The 19,764-nt window shown below is 52.0% G+C and overlaps 1 protein-coding gene across 1 annotated transcript in view; it reads right to left on the bottom strand.

The window, feature by feature from the left end:
- The window catches only part of XAF1 (XIAP associated factor 1), a 120,076-nt gene extending 105,728 nt beyond the window's left edge, over positions 1–14,348 (bottom strand). The window contains exon 1 of the mRNA XM_069217221.1: positions 14,237–14,348. Within this exon, the coding sequence (XP_069073322.1) occupies positions 14,237–14,268 (32 nt within the window). The 5' untranslated portion in view covers positions 14,269–14,348. The remainder of the gene's footprint in view (positions 1–14,236) is intronic.
- Between the last annotated feature and the right edge of the window lie 5,416 nt (positions 14,349–19,764).

Genomic DNA, 19,764 nt, shown 5'->3' with positions numbered 1-19,764 from the left:
GTTGAAGCTTCACTACTGCTTCCCCCCCACCTGCATGCCAAATCATACCCCAACCCTCACCCCCATCCTCGAACCCCACCCTCACCCCCACCCCCACCACCATCCTCACCCCCACCACCATCCTCACCCCCACCCTCACCCCCACCACCATCCTCACCCCCACCACCATCCTCACCCCCACCCCCAGCACACCTATTCCCCGCCAATGTCTCACCATCACAACCCACACATCCCAAAACCTAGGCCTGCATGCGTCCACTAAGCATGGACACCCATCACCAAAGCATGCCCAATGCATATACACATCCCCCCCACAAGCCACCCTCACCAAAGCCCCCACACACGAATGCCAGCACTTGGGGACACGGGAACCCACAGATACACCCATATGCCACACATTGAAACTATAACCATACCTCTATACCCCTGCAGGACCCGACCGTCAACACACCGCCGCGGAGGGCCCAGAATTCTCCACACCCACCACCCAAGAGGCCGTCAGCGATGACAGCAGCTCTGTCGACCTGGACACCGATGACCAGCCCGGACCATCGGGGACCTCTGGACAGTTGGTTCCCCTCACACAGGCCCAGGCCACTACAGACCCAAACCCCTCTGGGAACACCAGCACAGCTCCCACCCAGCGGGCCCATGCCTCTGTCTCCAGGGCGCGTCAATCTGCGGTGTGTCTACCACTACAGGGCACCCAGGATAACCCACCACCCCAACAACAACAGGGACCTGGGGGCAGTGGTAGTGGGCACACCGGCCAGGGGGCAGAGGCCCAGGGAAACAGGGCAACTCGGAGGGCAGCTGTGCGACAGGGGGGGGACGGGCCCAGGGAACCCACTCTCCACGAGGTCCTCACCACCATCATGGGAGCATACAACCGCTCCCAGGAGACGATGGCGACGGTACTGGCCCGGTTCCAGGAGATCCAGGTACTGCAGGAGGAACACTATCGGGGGTACAGGGAGGACATCAGAGCCCTCACCTCCACCCTGGTTACCATGGTAGGGCTGCTGCAGGACCTCGTCAACACCAGGGCGGACACTCAACAACACCCAAGGGCCCCTGCCACTAGCCTGGACCAAGAACAGCCAACCACCTCCGCCGGCGCTAGTGGACAGGAGGCCCCCGCACAGCAGCAGCCCACCAGACCCCCACCTCCTGCAGGAGAAGAACCACCCCGCAAGAGGGCCCTGAGATCTCGCAAGAAGACAGAGTAGGATGTCAAGACCCCCGCCAGCAATGGATACCACCTGATGTCATCCCACTGTCCCACATTGTCACCCTGTCCATCCTTGAACTGCCCATGCTCCATCTCTCCACAGGCCTATGGACAATGCACCTGTGTGACTGTTACTCTGGACTCTGCCATGGACATTCCTTCACCATAGCCCCCACCCACTTGAAACCACCCATCCCATTTTGAGCACTTCAATAAACACCTATTTTGCACAAAACTATCTGGAGTCTGGCTGTGATTTCAATATATTGTAATTGACATGACAGTGCAAATATGTCCTTGTACATGGTGAAGTCAACAAACAGCTGCCACAAAGCTGTAGTCCATGGGGAAACGAAGCACAGGACTCGTAGTGGGGACCCCAGATCTGAAATAGGGAGGGAAAAGCCACAACTCAGTCATCATACACTGGGGCAAATAGACAGGCAGCAGAGATGCAGGAGAGTAGTTCACATTTACTAAATTATCTTTGAATTGTTACCTGTGTCCTATTGGAAGTACTGTTCAATGATTCTGTCCCTGTTGTCTGTTTCAGCCCCGTCGTCTTCCTCCTCGTCACTCTCCTCAGGTTCCACAGCTGCCACAACACCACCGTCTCGACCATCCTCCTGCAGGAAAGGCACCTGGCGGCGCAAAGCCAGGTTGTGAAGCATGCAGCAGGCCACGATGATGTGACACACCTTCTTAGGTGAGTACATTAGGGATCCACCTGTCATATGCAGGCACCGAAACCTGGCCTTCAGGAGGCCAAAGGTGCGTTCGATCACCCTCCTAGTACGCCCATGGGCCTCATTGTACCGTTCCTCTGCCCTTGTCCGGGGATTCCTTACTGGGGTCAGTAGCCACGACAGGTTGGGGTACCCAGAGTCCCCCACTAGCCATACACGGTGTCTCTCTAGCTGTTCCATCACGTAAGGGATGCTGCTATTCCTTAGGATGTAGGCGTCATGCACTGACCCTGGGAATTTGGCATTTACATGCGAGATGTACTGGTCAGCCAAACACACCACCTGGATGTTCATTGAATGGTAACTTTTTCTGTTCCTGTACACCTGCTCCCTGTCTCTTGGGGGAACCAAAGCCACATGGGTCCTATCAATGGCACCAATGACGTTGGGAATATGTCCAAGGGCGTAGAAATCACCCTTCACTGTAGCCAATTCGCCCACCTCAGGGAAAATGATGTAGCTCCTCACGGATTTCATCAGGGCAGACAACACTCTGGATAACACCTTCGAAAACATGGGCTGAGACATCCCAGAAGCAATTCCCACTGTTGTCTGAAATGACCCACTTGCCAAGAAATGGAGTACTGACATGACCTGCACCAGAGGGGGAATCCCTGTGGGTTGGCGGATGGGGGACATCAGGTCGGGCTCCAGCTGGGCACACAGTTCATGTATAGTGGCACGGTTAAGACGGTAGGTCAGGATAATGTGGCGTTCTTCCATTGTCGACAGGTCCACCAGCGGTCGGTACACGGGAGGATTCATCCGTCTCCTCGCCAAACCCAGCGGACGGTGCCTAGGAAGGACAACATGGAGCACACAGTCAAGCAACCCACAGGTACGTACTCACAGCTAGCACAGTAAACGATTCTCTATGCAGTGAATGGCGTGTCTGAGTGGCTATGCAAGGCCTAGGCCTGTGTGACGCAGATGAAATAGAGCCATGTGGGCCTGGAAATGGCGGCTGCCTGACCTGTGAAGTGTGACAGTGGGATGTGAGGTCAATGCGCTGGCGTGGCACACCGCGGCGGGCGGCGGGCGAAGACGGCGGCGCGAAGCCGCATTGGTTAACATTGAAGCCTATGGGTTTCAGGAGCCAATGGCGAAGGGCGCCGGCGGTGGCGGGACGCACCGCCGCGGTACGCACCGCTGCGGACGTGACCGCCATTTTCTATCTACTAATCCACTTGCGACTTGAACTTTCACAGGAGAGGACCTATACTGCAAGTGTTGCTGTGACCTCGGTCTGGAAGGGACAATGGCTGCTGCGCCTGGGGAAAGGGCCCCTGCCTTCACTGGAGAGGAGTTGGAGAAACTTGTGGATGGGGTCCTCCCCCAGTATGCGCTACTCTACGGTCCTCCAGACCAACAAGTGAGTTTAATTCAATCTGGATTTGGGGCCACTGGCTGGCTTGGGGGCCTGGCGGGGGGCCTGGCGGGGATGGGGGGCATGTTGGGCCTGGCGGGGGGCATGGCGGGGGCATGGCGGGGGGCATGGCGGGGATGGGGGGCATGTTGGGCCTGGCGGGGGGCATGGCGGGGGGCATGGCGGGGATGGGGGGCATGTTGGGCCTGGCGGGGGGCATGGCGGGGATGGGGGGCATGTTGGGCCTGGCGGGGGGCATGGCGGGGGGCATGGCGGGGATGGGGGGCATGTTGGGCCTGGCGGGGGCATGGCGGGGATGGGGGGCATGTTGGGCCTGGCGGGGGGCATGGCGGGGGGCATGGCGGGGATGGGGGGCATGTTGGGCCTTGCGGGGGGCATGGCGGGGGGCCTGGCGGGGATGGGGGGCGTTGGGCCACTGGCAGGGAAAATGCAGACAAACTTGAACGTGGTATTTCTCCCTCCCTGTACGTGTCACATAGGTCCGCGCCCATGAGAAGATCGGGATTTGGCGTGCCATCGCCAAGGGAGTCCGGACCCTGGGGGTCCACCATCGACGGGGCACCCACTGCCGCAAGAGGTGGGAGGACATCCGCCGCGGGACCAAGAAGACCGCTGAGTCTCTGCTGGGGATGGCCTCCCAACGTAGGCGGGGTGCCTGCCGTCAACTGACCCCCCTGATGTTCCGGATCCTGGCGGTGGCCTACCCTGATTTGGATGGGCGCGTGAGGGCAGCACAGCAGACACAAGGGGGTGAGTACAAGCATTATCTACTCTGTTGTCGCGCAGTGGAGGTGTCTGGGTGGGGGAGGAGGGCTGTGGGTCCCCCTAGGCCAGGGCGATATCTGTAGGCTGGGCACCCCCGTAAGCCCCTGTGTCCCCAGCCACCACCCTCAGTAGTTTGTCAGTACAGCCATCCCTGGGTCGTGTCATCCATGGGTGCAGTTGTCAACTCTAGGCGTGTAGGGCATGTTCCACGGAATGCGTAGCGGACCACAAGTGCGCAACTTAGTGCAGGGGGCATCTGTGTCTGTCATGTCCGCTAACTGTACCGGAGATCCATGTACTCAATATCCCTTTATTTCTCTCTCCCCCCCCCTTTTTGTTTGTCTTTCTGTGCTTGTGTGCATCAGCATCATCAGGCGGAGGAGAAGTGGCATCGGGGCAGGAGGGAGCTGCATCTCACATGGCCCAGGAGGGCCATGCCACAGAGTCAGACTGGACCAGTGAGACGGAGGGCGAGGGGAGCTGCACGACGGGGACGACTGGACCCTGCAGCGACACGGACACGTCCTCGGAAGGGAGCTCCCTTGCGGGGGTGGCACCATCCGTGCCCCCCGCCATTACAGGTACAGCCGCCACCCAGCGCAACATCTCCGCCCTCCCAGCAGCCCCTCAGCGTTCGCCCCGTGCCCGCTCTGCCAGGAAGCCGGGCATCTCCTTCGCCCCAGGCACCTCAGGCCCTGCCCCTGTTACCCCCGCTGCCCTCAGTGAGGAGGTCATTGACCTCCTCCGAACGCTCATTGTTGGGCAGACTACCCTTTTGAATGCCATCCAGGGGGTGGAGAGGGAGGTTCATCGCAGCAATGCGTACCTGGAGGGCATTCATTCGGGTCAGGCTGCCCATCAGCGATTGTTCCAGGCTCTGGCCTCAGCACTGACGGCAGCCATTGTCCCTGTCTCCTGACTCCCTCTACTAACTCCCTCCTCCCAGTCTCCTGTTCCTCTGCCTGTCCCACCCACACCATCAGACCAGCCTGCACACACCTCAACACCCAAGAGAAGCTCATCCAAACATAAGCACCACAGATCACGCAGACATTCACACACGCAACATTCCGATGCAGACATGCCAACAGTCACTACCACCTCTGTGACCCCCACCTCCTCGTCTCCCTCCTCCCTCCCTGTGACGTCTACACTCACACCTCCATTCACCTCACCATCAGCCAGTGTTTCCATCACCAGCACACCCTCCACTCCAGTCCGCACACGTGCAGTCACCACCCCCACTGCCATTTACACGTCCCCTGTGTCCTCTCCCACTGTGTCTGTCACCCCCTCTTCCACACCACACAAACGCAGCCACCCACCCACCCAACAGCCATCCACCTCACGACAGCCTATCCCTCCTGCACCTGCACCCAAAGACAGCAAACGTGACTCACCTACAACCACATCCTCTCCCTCCACTCCCATTCCCACTGTACCTCCCACTCTCCATTGTCCCAAGAAACTCTTCCTCGCCACTGCTAACTTCTTTCCTGACCCTGAGCCCCCCCTCCTTCTCGTCGGGGTAAGAAGAGCACCTCAGCCACCACCAGCCCTGCAGCCCCCTTGACAAGGGTGCAGGGGTATTGGAGCCCGCCAGCCCGCATGTCTGGATCTTCGCCCAGCAGCAAGGGGACAGCCAGCCCACCCCCTGGGAAGAGGAGCAGAAGGCGGAAGGGGCGCCGCAGGAGCCCGCCTTCTACATCCCCCCCGGACACCACCCAGAGACAGTCACCAGCCACAGCTCCAAAGGGAGGAAAGGGCCACAGACTCACGACTAAGGAGGGCAAGGGCAGCAAGTCGGAGAGGTCAGGCAGCAGGCATGCTGCCCAGGAGGAGCCCACAACCCCCATAGCCGCTGCCCCGGGAGGAACCGGCACAGCTGCCCCGGGAGAGCCCACCACCCCCATAGCCGCTGCCCAGGGAGGACCCAGCCCAGCTGGCCAGGAGGGCCCCACCACCCACAGCCCAGGTGGGCATTGAAGGAGCACCATCCCCGCTGCCCAGGAGGGCACCACCAGGCAATGAGCAGTTGGCCATAGACCAGCCGCCGTCTCAAGCACCGCTCCGCTGGGCCCCGCCGTCTCAAGCACCGCTCCGCTGGGCCCCGCCGTCTCAAGAACCGCTGAACTGGGCCCCGGCCGTCTCAAGCACCGCTCCGCTGGGCCCCGCCGTCTCAAGAACCGCTGAACTGGGCCCCGCCGTCTCAAGCACCGCTCCGCTGGGCCCCGCCGTCTCAAGAACCGCTGAACTGGGCCCCGCCGTCTCAAGAACCGCTGAACTGGGCCCCGCCGTCTCGAGCACCGCTCCGCTGGGCCCGCCGTCTCAAGAACCGCTGAACTGGGCCCCGCCGTCTCAAGCACCGCTCCGCTGGGCCCCGCCGTCTCAAGAACCGCTGAACTGGGCCCCGCCGTCTCAAGAACCGCTGAACTGGGCCCCGCCGTCTCAAGCACCGCTCCGCTGGGCCCCGCCATCTCAAGAACCGCTGAACTGGGCCCCGCCGTCTCAAGAACCGCTGAACTGGGCCCCGCCGTCTCGAGCACCGCTCCGCTGGGCCCCGCCGTCTCAAGAACCGCTGAACTGGGCCCCGCCGTCTCAAGCACCGCTCCGCTGGGCCCCGCCGTCTCAAGAACCGCTGAACTGGGCCCCGCCGTCTCAAGAACCGCTGAACTGGGCCCCGCCGTCTCGAGCACCGCTCCGCTGGGCCCTGCCGTCTCAAGAACCGCTGAACTGGGCCCGCCGTCTCAAGCACCGCTCCGCTGGGCCCCGCCGTCTCAAGAACCGCTGAACTGGGCCCCGCCGTCTCAAGAACCGCTGAACTGGGCCCCGCCGTCTCGAGCACCGCTCCGCTGGGCCCCGCCGTCTCAAGAACCGCTGAACTGGGCCCGCCGTCTCAAGCACCGCTCCGCTGGGCCCCGCCGTCTCAAGAACCGCTGAACTGGGCCCCGCCGTCTCAAGAACCGCTGAACTGGGCCCCGCCGTCTCAAGCACCGCTCCGCTGGGCCCCGCCGTCTCAAGAACCGCTGAACTGGGCCCTTCAAGGCAAGACCCGCTGAACTGGGCCCTTCAAGGCATGAGGCGCTGAACTGGGCCCTTCCAGGCAAGAACCGCTGGCCCTTTGGCAGACGTGGCAGGGCAGGATCTATCTCGGGCAGGGCTGCAGGATGTCCTCTGGCCAACATGCCTCCTCCAGTGGCAGTGGGGTCTGTTATGGACTGTATGGACTGTGGCTTTGCACTCCCCAGGATGGCCCAGTGGGCAGGCCACCCACTGTATGGACTGTATGGACTGTGGCTTTGCACTCCCCAGGATGGCCCAGTGGGCAGGCCACCCACTGTATGGACTGTATGGACTGTGGCTTTGCACTCCCCAGGATGGCCCAGTGGGCAGGCCACCCACTGTATGGACTGTTTGGACTGTGGCTTTGCACTCCCCAGGATGGCCCAGTGGGCAGGCCACCCACTGTATGGACTGTTTGGACTGTGGCTTTGCACTCCCCAGGATGGCCCAGTGGGCAGGCCACCCACTGTATGGACTGTTTGGACTGTGGCTTTGCACTCTGGCTTTGCACTCCCCAGGATGGCCCAGTGGTCATGGAGTCCCCTCGTGGATCTGGCGTCGTGTACTCAAGTGGCTGAGGTGCCCCCCCTTCCCTTCCCCCTGAGGTGCCTGTCCTATTTTCTTTCTGATGCCCCTGCAGTGTTCTCTCCGTGGAGTTCTTGTCGTGGGACTGGGCCTTGCCCCTTTGCACAGGACCCCTGTGGTCCACGGACAGTGGTTGGACTACATTTAGTAGCTGTGTATATTTTGTACATAGTTTATTTATTTATTGGGATTACTGGTGTCCATATTTCAATATATCTGCCCGTTTATGATCTCTTCTTTTGGTCTTTGCATTATTTCGGAGGGGGGGGTTTGTGGGTTGTGACAGTGATCTGTGGGAATGCATTGATGTGTGTGTTGTAGTGGGTATGGGTGGGTGGGTGTGTGCCGGTAATCTTTTCCCTCCCCTGTGTCGTAGGTGCAGTACTCACCGATGTCTTCCGCGCCGCCGGGCGTGCTCCTGGTATATGAGCAGGAACTCTGGTTCCATACTGCCGGAATCTCGCGTGGAGTGCGTAGAGGTGAGCGTTTTCCCGTTCGTAGTCTGTTTCCGCCGTGTTTTTATCGGCGGTGCTCCCGCCCCGGAAAAGGTGGCGGATTGGTGGGTCGTGATAGGGTGGGCGGTACATTGTCGCCGCCTGGCTGTTGGCGGGGACCGCCGCGCTGTTTGTTTGTACCGCCGTGGCGGTCGGAGTGTTAATGCGGCGGGCTGTGTTGGCGGTTCCCGCCAGGGTCAGAATTGCATATTTTGGACCGCCGGCCTGTTGGCGGCTTGGCCGCCGCTTTATCACCGACCGCTAGGGTCAGAATGAGGGCCTCAGTCTTCTAAAGTACTAAAATGTGCTACAACACATTTAATAAAATAAGTAAATACATAGAGGTCTGCACACCAAAATATCTAGGGAAGCTGCCTCGAACAGAAAAAACAGCTCTCCAATTGGAATGATCATGTATTAAAAAGTTCAGGGTTTTGTTGTTTGAAACTGAAAAAACTGAAAAGAACTATCCAGTCGTGGACTGGTCTTTTGGCTCATAGAGGAACAAATGATTAATTAAATTCCTCCTCACCTCGTTTTAAGGCGTTAACATACATTCAATGAGGGCCCCTATTACAGATAGGGTGCACTTTTACGGTTTGCACCTTGGCGCACCTTTCAGCAGGTGCTCCGGGTGCAAACAGAGAAGGTACACCCTATTATGTTGAAAGCACTGTCCTCAGGGCAACCGCGAACTCACGCTCCCAGGCTGGACACTAAGTAATAGAATGGGTGGCCCATGGGTGTGGCTTAGAAACCACACAACGAGTGTTTGACAATGGAAATATTTGAGGGTTCAAAACTAGTAATTTAGTATAACACTATGGGCCAGATGTAGCCAAAAAAAAAATTTGCGACTTGCAAATTGCGAGTCATACCAACTCGCAAACTGGTATGCAGAAAGGTGTCTCAGACACCTTCTGCGACTCGCTATGGGGTCGCAAAGACCCACCTCATGAATATTAATGAGGTGGGTCGCAAATTGCGACCCCATAGCGAGTTCCTGCACTCACAGGGATGGTGGCCTGCTGGAGACAGCAGACCTCCATGTCTGTGACTGCTTTTTTTAATAAAGCAGTTTTTTTTTTTTTTATTGCAGCCCGTTTTCCTTAAAGGAAAACGAGTTTCAATTCAAAAAAATAATGAAACAATTTGGTTTCATTTTTTCAGAGTAGGCAGTGGTCCATTGGCAAATAGGAAGGGAACACCCCTTCCTATTTGCGAGTCGCATCCTCAAATTGCGAGTCGGTACCGACTCGCAATTTGAGGATGTGCATCGCGTTAGGCCTTTTGCATGTCGCAAACTGCGTTTTTCGCAGTTTGCGACATGCAAAAGGCTCCCTACATCTGGCCCTATATTACTAGAAATGCGCCACATAGCTTTTGACTCAACACCATTACATGGAATTGCAGTACATTTTATGATGCAGATCTCAAACTGTTTCTTGTAAAACATGGATGGACTATCAAGATCTCGTTTTATTGTGGTTTTGTACTTCCCCAATACCCAATTTGAAGGCCTTCAAATCATTTATAGCTAAATAAAAACAGTAAGAGCTAAATATCTACTCATGCCTGACATATAATAACATGAGACCTCTGCATCACTTGAACCAGATCAGTGGAAAATACTGTGTGACCTTTTACATTATTATAAGAAATGAATGGCATGTGAGGTAATTGTGCAAGCTTTGACCCTTTAAAGTATAACAAATGTATATATTTGTAAATGCTTTCCTAACTTGCCATGTAACTGTTTTATTAATTTCCATGGGTATAAATATTTTGTAATGCTTACAGCCCTCCTTTTTAAGCTTTTTTCATAATTTTTTAAGAAGGTTCTACTTCTGGGCTACTTATGGTACGACATGTACTTGCTTAGGGTGCCAATTAGTCTGTATTTTCCCTTGGATAGTGTTCTTATCAAGAGAAATTATGCTGGTTTTGGATTTCAGACCTAACAAAGCAATAGCAAATTAGCAGAGACTGGTGTTGCCTGTGTCAGATACGGAGTAGGAGGGAACTCTTACACAAGGAAATTGGGGAAGGGACCTGAAGGGCACCTTAGGATTAAGAGTCTGGGGACCTGTAAGAAAGGCAAGTGGGTAGTAGTGATGTTAGAGGAAACAATGGGGACCTAGGCAGAGGGAACAATGGGGACCTAGGCACGTGGGGAGAGTACTAGCCACAGAGAGTTGGTCCCCTGTGGGCACACAAATAAAGATGCAGGTTGGAGACATTTGTTGCACAGAGAGATTTGACAACAAATAAAAGGGGGGATGGTTTAAGAGGGGGCATCTGCAACACTAACAGAGGGTGGACCTAAAAGTATTTATGGTTACAATTTGGGCGCAGAGGGCTGTTATGTTGTGGTGGGGGGGAGCTGAGACATGGAGAGTTCTTCTGCTCTACAGAGAGTGGTATCTGCAGGCACTAACAGCAGTAATTAGGGTTTTGTTTGAGCAACGGGGGTTTCTGGGAAATAGTGGGAGCTGCAAGTAAAAGACAAGGAGAGGGGACACTTGCTCAGCGTAACTCTGTGTGTTTATGGAAAGGCGGCCTCTGCAACATGGAGGGGTGTTGGCAGCCTTTCAAGAGGCTGTTGGGAGCTGGGGCACAAAGGTGGGGCTTCTATGAAACCTGTGGTAGGAATCCATTTAAAATGCGCTTTGTTGAAGTTTTTGCTGCAGTTGGACTATGAGCCTCACAGTGCCTAAGTGACTAGGAGGAGGGGCATCGTATTTGGCAGTTTACAGCACGTCATAAGAACCAGCAACACGTTGGGCTGCACCAGGGCGAAGGCCTGGTCAAGATGGCCCCAACTGACCCTGTCAGAGGCTGGGGGAGACTGGACTGGGCTACCTTATTTTTCTTTGATTTATGGATTGTATTTGGTTACTGGCAGCCTATGGGCAAACAGAAGTCAGGTGCTGTGAACCTTTTGTCTAATGCAATAGGGGTAACTGTTAATGAAATTTTAAATGTTGAAGGATCATTAGAACGTATGCAAGGTGCAGTTAATGAGGCATTAACCATTGATCCTGTGACTAAGGGTCCTGGCATTAGCCTTACGAAAAATTGTGTTTGCTTAACCAATACCAACGCTGTGTCTATGTCTAATCTATGTGTTTCTAACGTTCCTTTACTGATTAATATCTCCCCTCCTAGGTCGAGTGAGTCCCCACGTACTAAGAAAATGAAAGCTGTCCCTAGACCTCGCAGCCAAAAGGGCAATCGATTTTATTAGAGAATGTCAAGGGCGACTGTAACTGTGGGCAAGTAAGAAACAACAAGAACATGTCGCAAATTTTGGATACTATTCTCAAAAAATGTAAAGGGCTTAAGTCTAACTTGGCAACCATCTTGGCAACAATAAATATTCCGAATCAGTCAGCCAAAAAGAGGGCTTAGTGTTTGTCGGAGATAGTGCCAGGTGAGCAACCAAAGATGCCCTTAATTAACTCAGTGTAGCAAGGGTGCTACCTTGGGGCAACTAAGAGCAGTAAAGCAACCAATCCATATGTCTTTAGAGGCCCAATGCAGAATGATCCAACGCCACTGTTTTTACCCTAGGAGTCTGATAGTTTGACATCACCTAAGGATGATGCTCCGCACCTGAGCCTGCCATACACTTTGCGTCTTCCCCCTGAGGCAACGCCCTGTGTAATTATCTTTAACGGTGTACTGCGTTTGTAGGATACTCAGTCGAGAAATGAACTAAGCTCAAGAATAAGATGGTGCACTGGTGGACATCAGAGTGGGAGGCTTCCAACAGCTCTATCACGACATTATAATGATGAGAAGAGTAAAGTGGGGAGGTCCATGACTTAAGACCTGTTCGAGTGATTGTGTTGTTGCGAACTTGTGTGTTCTTCCATGGTAGGCAGTGTACTGACCACTATCAATAGGTTAACCTCTAAACCAAGTACTATAACTGCTCTCCTGCTATAGGGTGACTACTCAGACGTTGTTCTCGTGTAATTCAAGGGCATGCCAGGCCAGCAATAAGGCCAAGTATAACGTATAATGTTTAAATAAGCAACACCTTTGATCCTTTGGATTCTCTCAATGAGCTGAACTGACTGTCTCAAGAGCATTACCACAAAATTGACCCCGTGTTTTCAGAGACAGGGAAATTAGAGAAAAGGAAGGCCCAGCTACGTCTGTATTCAACCAAATGGTGGCTGCAGGAATAAGATTTAGTTCAGAAATCAGAAACATAAAGGCTCTGATATTGAGCCTCCATCATGCAACATTTGTTGTGTGTGGTATTTGCCTCAAGAGTATGCCGAATCTGTGTTGGGGCGACTAAACTGGTAAGTCAGGGCAGGCATTACATTCTTCCATTGACCCCCCTGCCCTACCTCAATCTATCCGCAGAGGAATCAGAATGTAATAGGGCACACGGTTCCAAAATTACAATGTGATGAATTTGGTTTTGTTGGATATAGCCAGAATAGCTACTAAACTGGATAACCCTGATTGGCTTATTATTAACGATTTTAATATGTTTTGCCTTCGGGAGACATGGGTTACGTACACATTTCATGTTGATGGGTATTCCACCCTCTCTTCACCTGCTCTACCATTCCCTACAGGGCGGGCTGGGTGGTCTGGCTATTCTGGTACCAGTCCTATTCCCTGGAACATCTGCAAACTCTTGTCAAACTCCCTCTTACACCAGATGTTATGCTTAGTTTTACCAGGGGACTTCCAAGCGCTTGTAATTAATGTGTATGACGATTTGTTCAATTCACACAAGTGCAAAGATTATTTATACTTTGACCAACATGTTTGAATTGAGTAACATTTTAGCAAGTAAAAACAAAGACATTTCATTTACTATTGTGGGTGGGGGGTTTTAATGCTTGCTTTTGTAAACTTCCCTCCATACAGGTGTGTGGTCTGATGGACGCTGAGGGAAATGATGAGTCGCACTTTACACATAATCATTATGGTGAAGTCTTGAACAACTGTGGTATGAAATATAACCTTGTCTTTGTCCACGAGTCTAGTTCTAGACCAAATCAACCACCCAGTGTGCCTACGTTTTGTGTTCAAGGGAAATTCAGCACCACAGATTTTATCTTATAATCTGAAAAGTCGTTTTGGGACTCTTCTGTGTTTAAACTGGAGGGTACAAGCACGTCTCAGAAGTAAGCAGTTACCCTGGTACAGGCTACTTCCACTATTCGTTTTTCATTTCAAGCACTGACTGAAGAAAGTACGGGAACCAAAACTTGGCAGCTATGGGCGCGGGGAATACCTGGGAGGTGGAGAGAGTTTTCATAACAGCACGATTAACTAGTATCTTTAGAAATGCAAACTTCAGGCTAAAGTCCACTGTATCTCAGTCCTACTCGAAACGTAGCGCTTTTCCAAGTCAAGCATACCAGTGGCAATGAATGATACACAACTAAGCGGCCACTCGCCAAACAACAGACAAAGGGCCTGATTACAACTTTGGAGGACGGTGTTAAACCGTCCCAAAAGTGACGGATATACCACCTACCGTATTACGAGTTCCATAGGATATAATGGACTCGTAATACGGTAGGTGGTATATCCGCCACTTTTGGGACGGTTTAACACCGTCCTCCAAAGTTGTAATCAGGCCCAAAGTGCCAAACTAGAAACTATCGCAAAATGCTAGCGTAGCCAATGTGTTACCGACCCTAGTGCACTGAAGTACACGGTCCCAGGCTGTTGTATGACTGTTAAAATACAGGGATATTCAGGGCTTAGCGGGCCCCATCAGGACTCTGGGTCGCGGTGGCACTGCACCTACTGCACCAAAGGAACCTTCACCCCTGATCACAAAGCAATTAAGTAAACCATCTAAATGCCTCCTCTCGAAACAATGTCTAAGAGAGCACAAATCCTTCGAGTTGTTATCTTTGCTAAGGTCTTCCTGACACACTTTCTTGATTTCTAAATAATAACAAACGCCACGCAACAGTCTTACCAGTTACCGCAAAACTGTGTCTCTTCTTCCATTTTCAGCCGCGTTTAAGGTCTGCCCTGCCTTCTCTCGCAAGTCGCTCCTTATTTTTCTCTGCAATGGAAATGAAACCGAAACACCCCGTAAAACTTGAAGGCTCCTCCCAGCTACGCCTAGAGAGCGAGAAGGGAAACCCCTTGCGCTGCAGTTAGGCAATTGCAGATTCCGTCGATTAGGCGCGACAATAAAAAACAAGCATTTGCAATACAATGGGTTTCGCATTTGTGAGAAGTGATAATGTTTTAGCTAGGCGTTTTGCTTTGTAGTGTAGTGCATGTATGTGGTGTGTAGTGGAAGTATGTATGTTGTATTGGAATGTTAGTGAGGCGGGACAGTACGTGAGAGAGCGAGTTGCAAGGGAAAAAGAGAGTACAGGAGAGAGAGAGAGAGAGAGAGAGAGAAGTGGAGGGGCAACGAAAGGGAGGGATGAGAGAGGTGGACCAGTGCACAGCGTGGGAGCCACAGTCAGGTAGCCTGTGTTAGCAGGCAGTATAGAGGAGATAGGTAAGGTATGGGAGGGATGAGAAGGGGCAGTGGTATTGTGAGATGAAAGGTGGGAGTGGCAGTGAGAGAGAGAGAGAGATAAAAGGAGCAGTTGGTGTGTGGGGAGGAGAGGGCCTGGTGTAATGACAAGTGGGGAAGCGAGCAGTCCAGTAGCAGTGTGAAGATGCTACGCTTACGCTATCACACGCAGTATTAAAAAAAAAATGAAGAAGGAGGAAAGCGGGAGCAAATGATAAGAGGCGCGGATTAGATAATCTGAACACTTTATGTTGCAGTACCCGGACATTTCCTTGTTATTACAGCTCTTGGAGCTCACTGAGACGGCTCAGGCAGCAGAGGCGCTTCAAATGAAGAATGCTCACTGGAGGAGACATCACTGATCAAGAGTTGTGGGAATGGACTCCGAGTTTAGACATTAATAAACAGAAAGAAGGCACATTTATAACAAATATCAAACAACCAATGGAAATGTGAAAACAAAGGCAAAACAAAATTGTATACAATTTCCTAATCATTCCTTACAGTTCGTTTTTGAAATAACAAAAAAGAACGTCTGGATGTACAAGGATTCTTAGCAACCATTGCTTCTCCATTGTGCGAGAATAGAGAAATGTGTTTGTGTAAGAAGCCTTAGAAAAGCTTGCGGGGCTGAGTCCGAGAATTTAGAGCAATTTGCAGGTATAAAAATGCCAATGGAGTGTGTGCTAGCATTTTATAGGTCGCACACAACAAACTAACAAGTAACCCAACTTTTTTGGTCACCACAGAGGATTCCAGAGCTAAGAAAAAAACAAAACCATGGCAAGCTGGTGAAAATTAAGGAAAGGGGAGGAATGTTCCCACCTCTTCCTGACTGAATGGCAATTATTTGGTGCAGCAAAGCCAATAGCTCTCGCGTTTGCCAGAGTTAGAGCTATTGGGGTTGCAAATGACAATGGCCCTCATTCTGACCTTGGCGGTCTTTTCGCAAGACCGCTGAGTTACCGCCGCGGTGAAGACCGCCGACCGCGGCGGTGTGCCGCTGTGCGCATTCTGACCGCTGGGAGCGTTCCGCCGGAAAACCGCCAGCAGCCACACTGGCGGTCGGCGGGAAAGTGGAGACTGGTCAACCTCCACCGCCACGCCAGCAGAACACCGCCCACAGAATTACGACCCACATTTCTGTGTGGCGGTCTTCTGTTGGCGGTCTTCTGTTGGCGGTCACGTCCCTATGGCTCCCGTCGCCTCCCGGAGGACCAATGCACAAGGTAAGTTGATCGTCCGTGAGGGGAGGGGGTGGGGGGGTGTTGTGTGATGTGGGCGTGCATGGGGGTGTGCGTGTGAGTGTGTAGAGGGGGTGTGTGAGTGCGTGTATGCGGGCGGGGGGTGCTGCTGTGTCTATGGGTAATGTGTGCTGTTCGGCAGGTGCGCATGTCGGCATGTATGTGTGCGGGTATGTGTCCCCGTTGTGTATGTGTGTGTAGGGGGTGTGTATATGTGCATGTTGGGGGTGTGTGCATGTCGCGGTACATGTATGTGCATGTCGGGGTGGGGGTGGGGAGGGGGTTCGTACCACCTCTGGGGGGTGGCAGGGGGGTGGAGGGTGTGGGGGGAGGACTCGGGTGCGTAGTGGGGGGTGGGGGAGACCCCTATCAGTGCCAGGGAAGGAATTCCCTGGCCCCGATAGTGCTTACCGCCATGGTTCGCACGGCGGTTCCCGCCCGCAAGAAACCGCGGCGTTAGGCAGGGTCATAATACCCTTGGCGGTCTTGGGACGACCGCCGGGCCGGAGTGCGCAAACTCCAGCCCCGCGGTCATGACCGCCGCGGCGGTCGGAGTGGAGAAGTAGCGGTCGGTCGCGGCGGGGACCGCCGCGGTCAGAATGCCATTTTTAATACCGCCGGTCTGTTCGCGGTCCGACCGCCGTCTCTCCGCCGACCGCCAGGGTCAGAATGAGGGCCAATGTCTTTTACCCATGTGTAATGGAGTGGAGTGGATGTATATAGTGTGCAGTGGAAATATGTGGGTTGGATTGGAATTTTTAGTTGTGGAATTGTGTGACATGGGGGCCCTTTGTGTAAATTAATACCAGTTTCATTTTCAACAGTTTGTTCAAGAAGAGTTCAGTACAAGCTTCATGACTTTCAGAAGTAGTTTCACCTACAGTCACTGTTGCCCAGCTGCCAAGTTGTATTTTTTCATTTTCAGCATGCTTATGGCTTTTCGGTGACTAGTGTGTGACTCTTTGAGTGCCCTTAAGTTAGACCCTTGCGTAAATGAGTGGCTTTTAGCTTTGACGAGCCCGATGGTGGAGGGGCCCTGGGATGATGGCTTGGATGGAGGATGAGAGAAGTCCCACTATCCTGACCAGTTGGCGTAAGGATATTCTGTCTTGTCAAAGGACTGTACGGAGTTCTTTCCGAATCTTTGAGACCTTCGATGGAGGACGACTCAGGGAAGCTTTCAGTGAGTCTATTTGGAATCCTAGGAAAGCAATTTGTTGAGTTGGAACGAGTTCTGATTACTGTTGGTTGATGATAAAACCTAGGTCCTGGAGGAGAGCAATAGTCGTGTACAAGCTGTATTTGAGATGCTGAGGGGATTGGTCCATCAAAAGAATGTCATCTAAGCAGATGATCATCCGAACTCCCCTTGTACGTAGAAACTCCACCATTGGTCTTAGGAGTTTGGTAAAGCATCATGGTGCAGAGGATAGGCCGGAGAGAAGAGCTAGAAATTTGTACACCTGATCCTTCCATAAAAACTGGAGGAATCTCCAATGAGGAGGGAAGATTGGAATGGTGAGGTAAGCATCTTTGAGATCCAACCTGACCATCCAATCTCCTGTCAAAAGAATATTTCGCAGGAGATGTCTTCCATTTTGAAGTAGCGATAGAGCAGCCACTCATTGAATACTTTAAATTTATCACAGGTTTGAATCCCTTTTCTTTCTTTTGTATCAGAAAAATATTGCTTAAGAAACCGTGCAGGTAAAGTACTGAACTGTAAATGGCTCCTTTCAGTAAAAGATCTTGAACCTTTAAGTCGCTTAGAATTGATTTGTCGATGGAGAAAAATAGAGGTCTTGGATGAATGTTTTGGACTGGAGATCCATAAAATTTGATGTGCACACCTTGAATAGTTTGTAGGATGCAGGGATCTGTTGTACTTTTTTCCCAATTGTGAGCAGATTTCTGAATTCCTCCTCCCAGTTCTTGAGGGGAAAAAAGGGGTATTGCTTACCAGAAATTCCTCCAGGGGTGTTAGCGCCTGCTCTGGCAGCTGGGTTGATTCTACCTCTCCATGAAAGAGCCGGAGGAGCGGCCCCAGCAAAAACCTTTCCAGGGAAGATTATTTTAATAGAGATTTGTGCCTTATCAAAATGTTGAAACAAACTTCTCTAGTTCCTTAACAAAGGGTTCTCCAAATAGGTTACCCTGTGCAGTTTGTCCTGCCTCCGCAGTCGCTAAATCACCCAGTTTAGGGTAAATCTTTATGAGGAGGGATCTCCTTCATTCAGTTGCCAGTGCACAATTAGCATTCCCTAGCAAGCAGATAGCTCATAGAGCCCAACTGGTTATAAACTCGGCAGATAAAGGAGCGCCTGTTTGTTTAGAATGCTCCGCTAATTGAATTATTTGGGTAAGAGGGCCAACCACGTCAAGTAACTTATCTTGGCAATCCCTCTATGAACAATCTTTTCCTTTTTGGGATCCCTCATGTATTTATTAAAAAAAGGTACAGAGCTTTGGGTCTATGTCAGGGGTGACCGCAAATTTCCCTTGTAAGGATGGTCTGGGGCACTCTGCTCTAAGTTAGCCCTGACTTCTTTTTCTAAGGGCTGTCATATGTTGCTGGAAACATAAACTGCTACTTTTTGATCAGGAATCCACTCAGAAGAATGGGGGTGATAAATAGTGGATGGATCATACATGTCTGACTGAACTACATCTCCTTCAGCGAATTCTGAAGAAGTGGACCCAGGGCGCCATGGTCTCTTAGGGTCCTGATCGGTATCAGAGGAAACATCTCCATGTGAATAACCCTCTCCCCTAAAGGGGACCTCATACACAAGGTCAGAATTTTGGGCGACAGTGTCTCTATTTTCTCTGGGTTGGACATCCTCCCGGTAGAGTGCGCATGTAAGCGTGAGTGCACTCTTATGAAAGGTTTCGGATAGTTTATCGAAAACCTCCAGCGTGAGCATTTCCTCAGGAGCTTGCAATATAGGGGAAAAAACGTGCTCAGTCAGAAAGCCTAAAGTGCAATATTAGGAAGAAAATACAGTACACATCTGAAGAAGCGCATCAATAAAAACACATTAAAACACTAATAAATTGAATAACTATCAATGTCTGAGGAGTTAATAAAGGAATGACTTAACTGATGTGCGCTGAAGAAAGAGAAACGGGAAGGGACGTCACGTGATTATATACAATAGACTGTGTTGTGATTGGACTTTGGTTACTATGGACACGTTCACTCTGAGACTCATGGGACTTGTAGTTCTGACGTTGTTATATGTTTCTTCTTTTATAAATTTGAAAATGCTGTTTTATTAAAGTGAATAAAGAAATGAATAATCCTCACCTCCGTCCTGACACAGAATTCAGACGGCGCCCTGTTAACATGAAGTCAAAAACTAGTGGTGAGAGTGAGAACTGAACCCTACCAGTAAAGTACAGAGGACCTGCTGGGAAATTCCAGTACTGTTCACTTGAAGCTAGATGAGCCACATAACATGCCTGCAGTGACCCCGCTTACATTACAAAGGTCTTGACGTAAGGGCTGGTTTGTGTATCTCGTTTAGTTTAGGACTCCTTAAACCAGTAAATGCAAATCCATTAAACAGGTAGAAAGATACAAGGGAGGGGAGAAGATTGAAAGAGTGGACATGCAGCGTGAATATGAGGTGCGCAGTATTAATGTATACTATACAGAGTCCACAAGTTGTCAGCTGTGGAGTTCAGAGAGGGAGTTCAGGAGCCTGGAAGTTCCCCAGGGAATGG

This window comes from Pleurodeles waltl, chromosome 12 (assembly GCF_031143425.1).
Source record: "Pleurodeles waltl isolate 20211129_DDA chromosome 12, aPleWal1.hap1.20221129, whole genome shotgun sequence".
Lineage (NCBI taxonomy): Eukaryota > Metazoa > Chordata > Amphibia > Caudata > Salamandridae > Pleurodeles > Pleurodeles waltl.
This window is presented reverse-complemented; position numbering and strand designations above follow the sequence as displayed.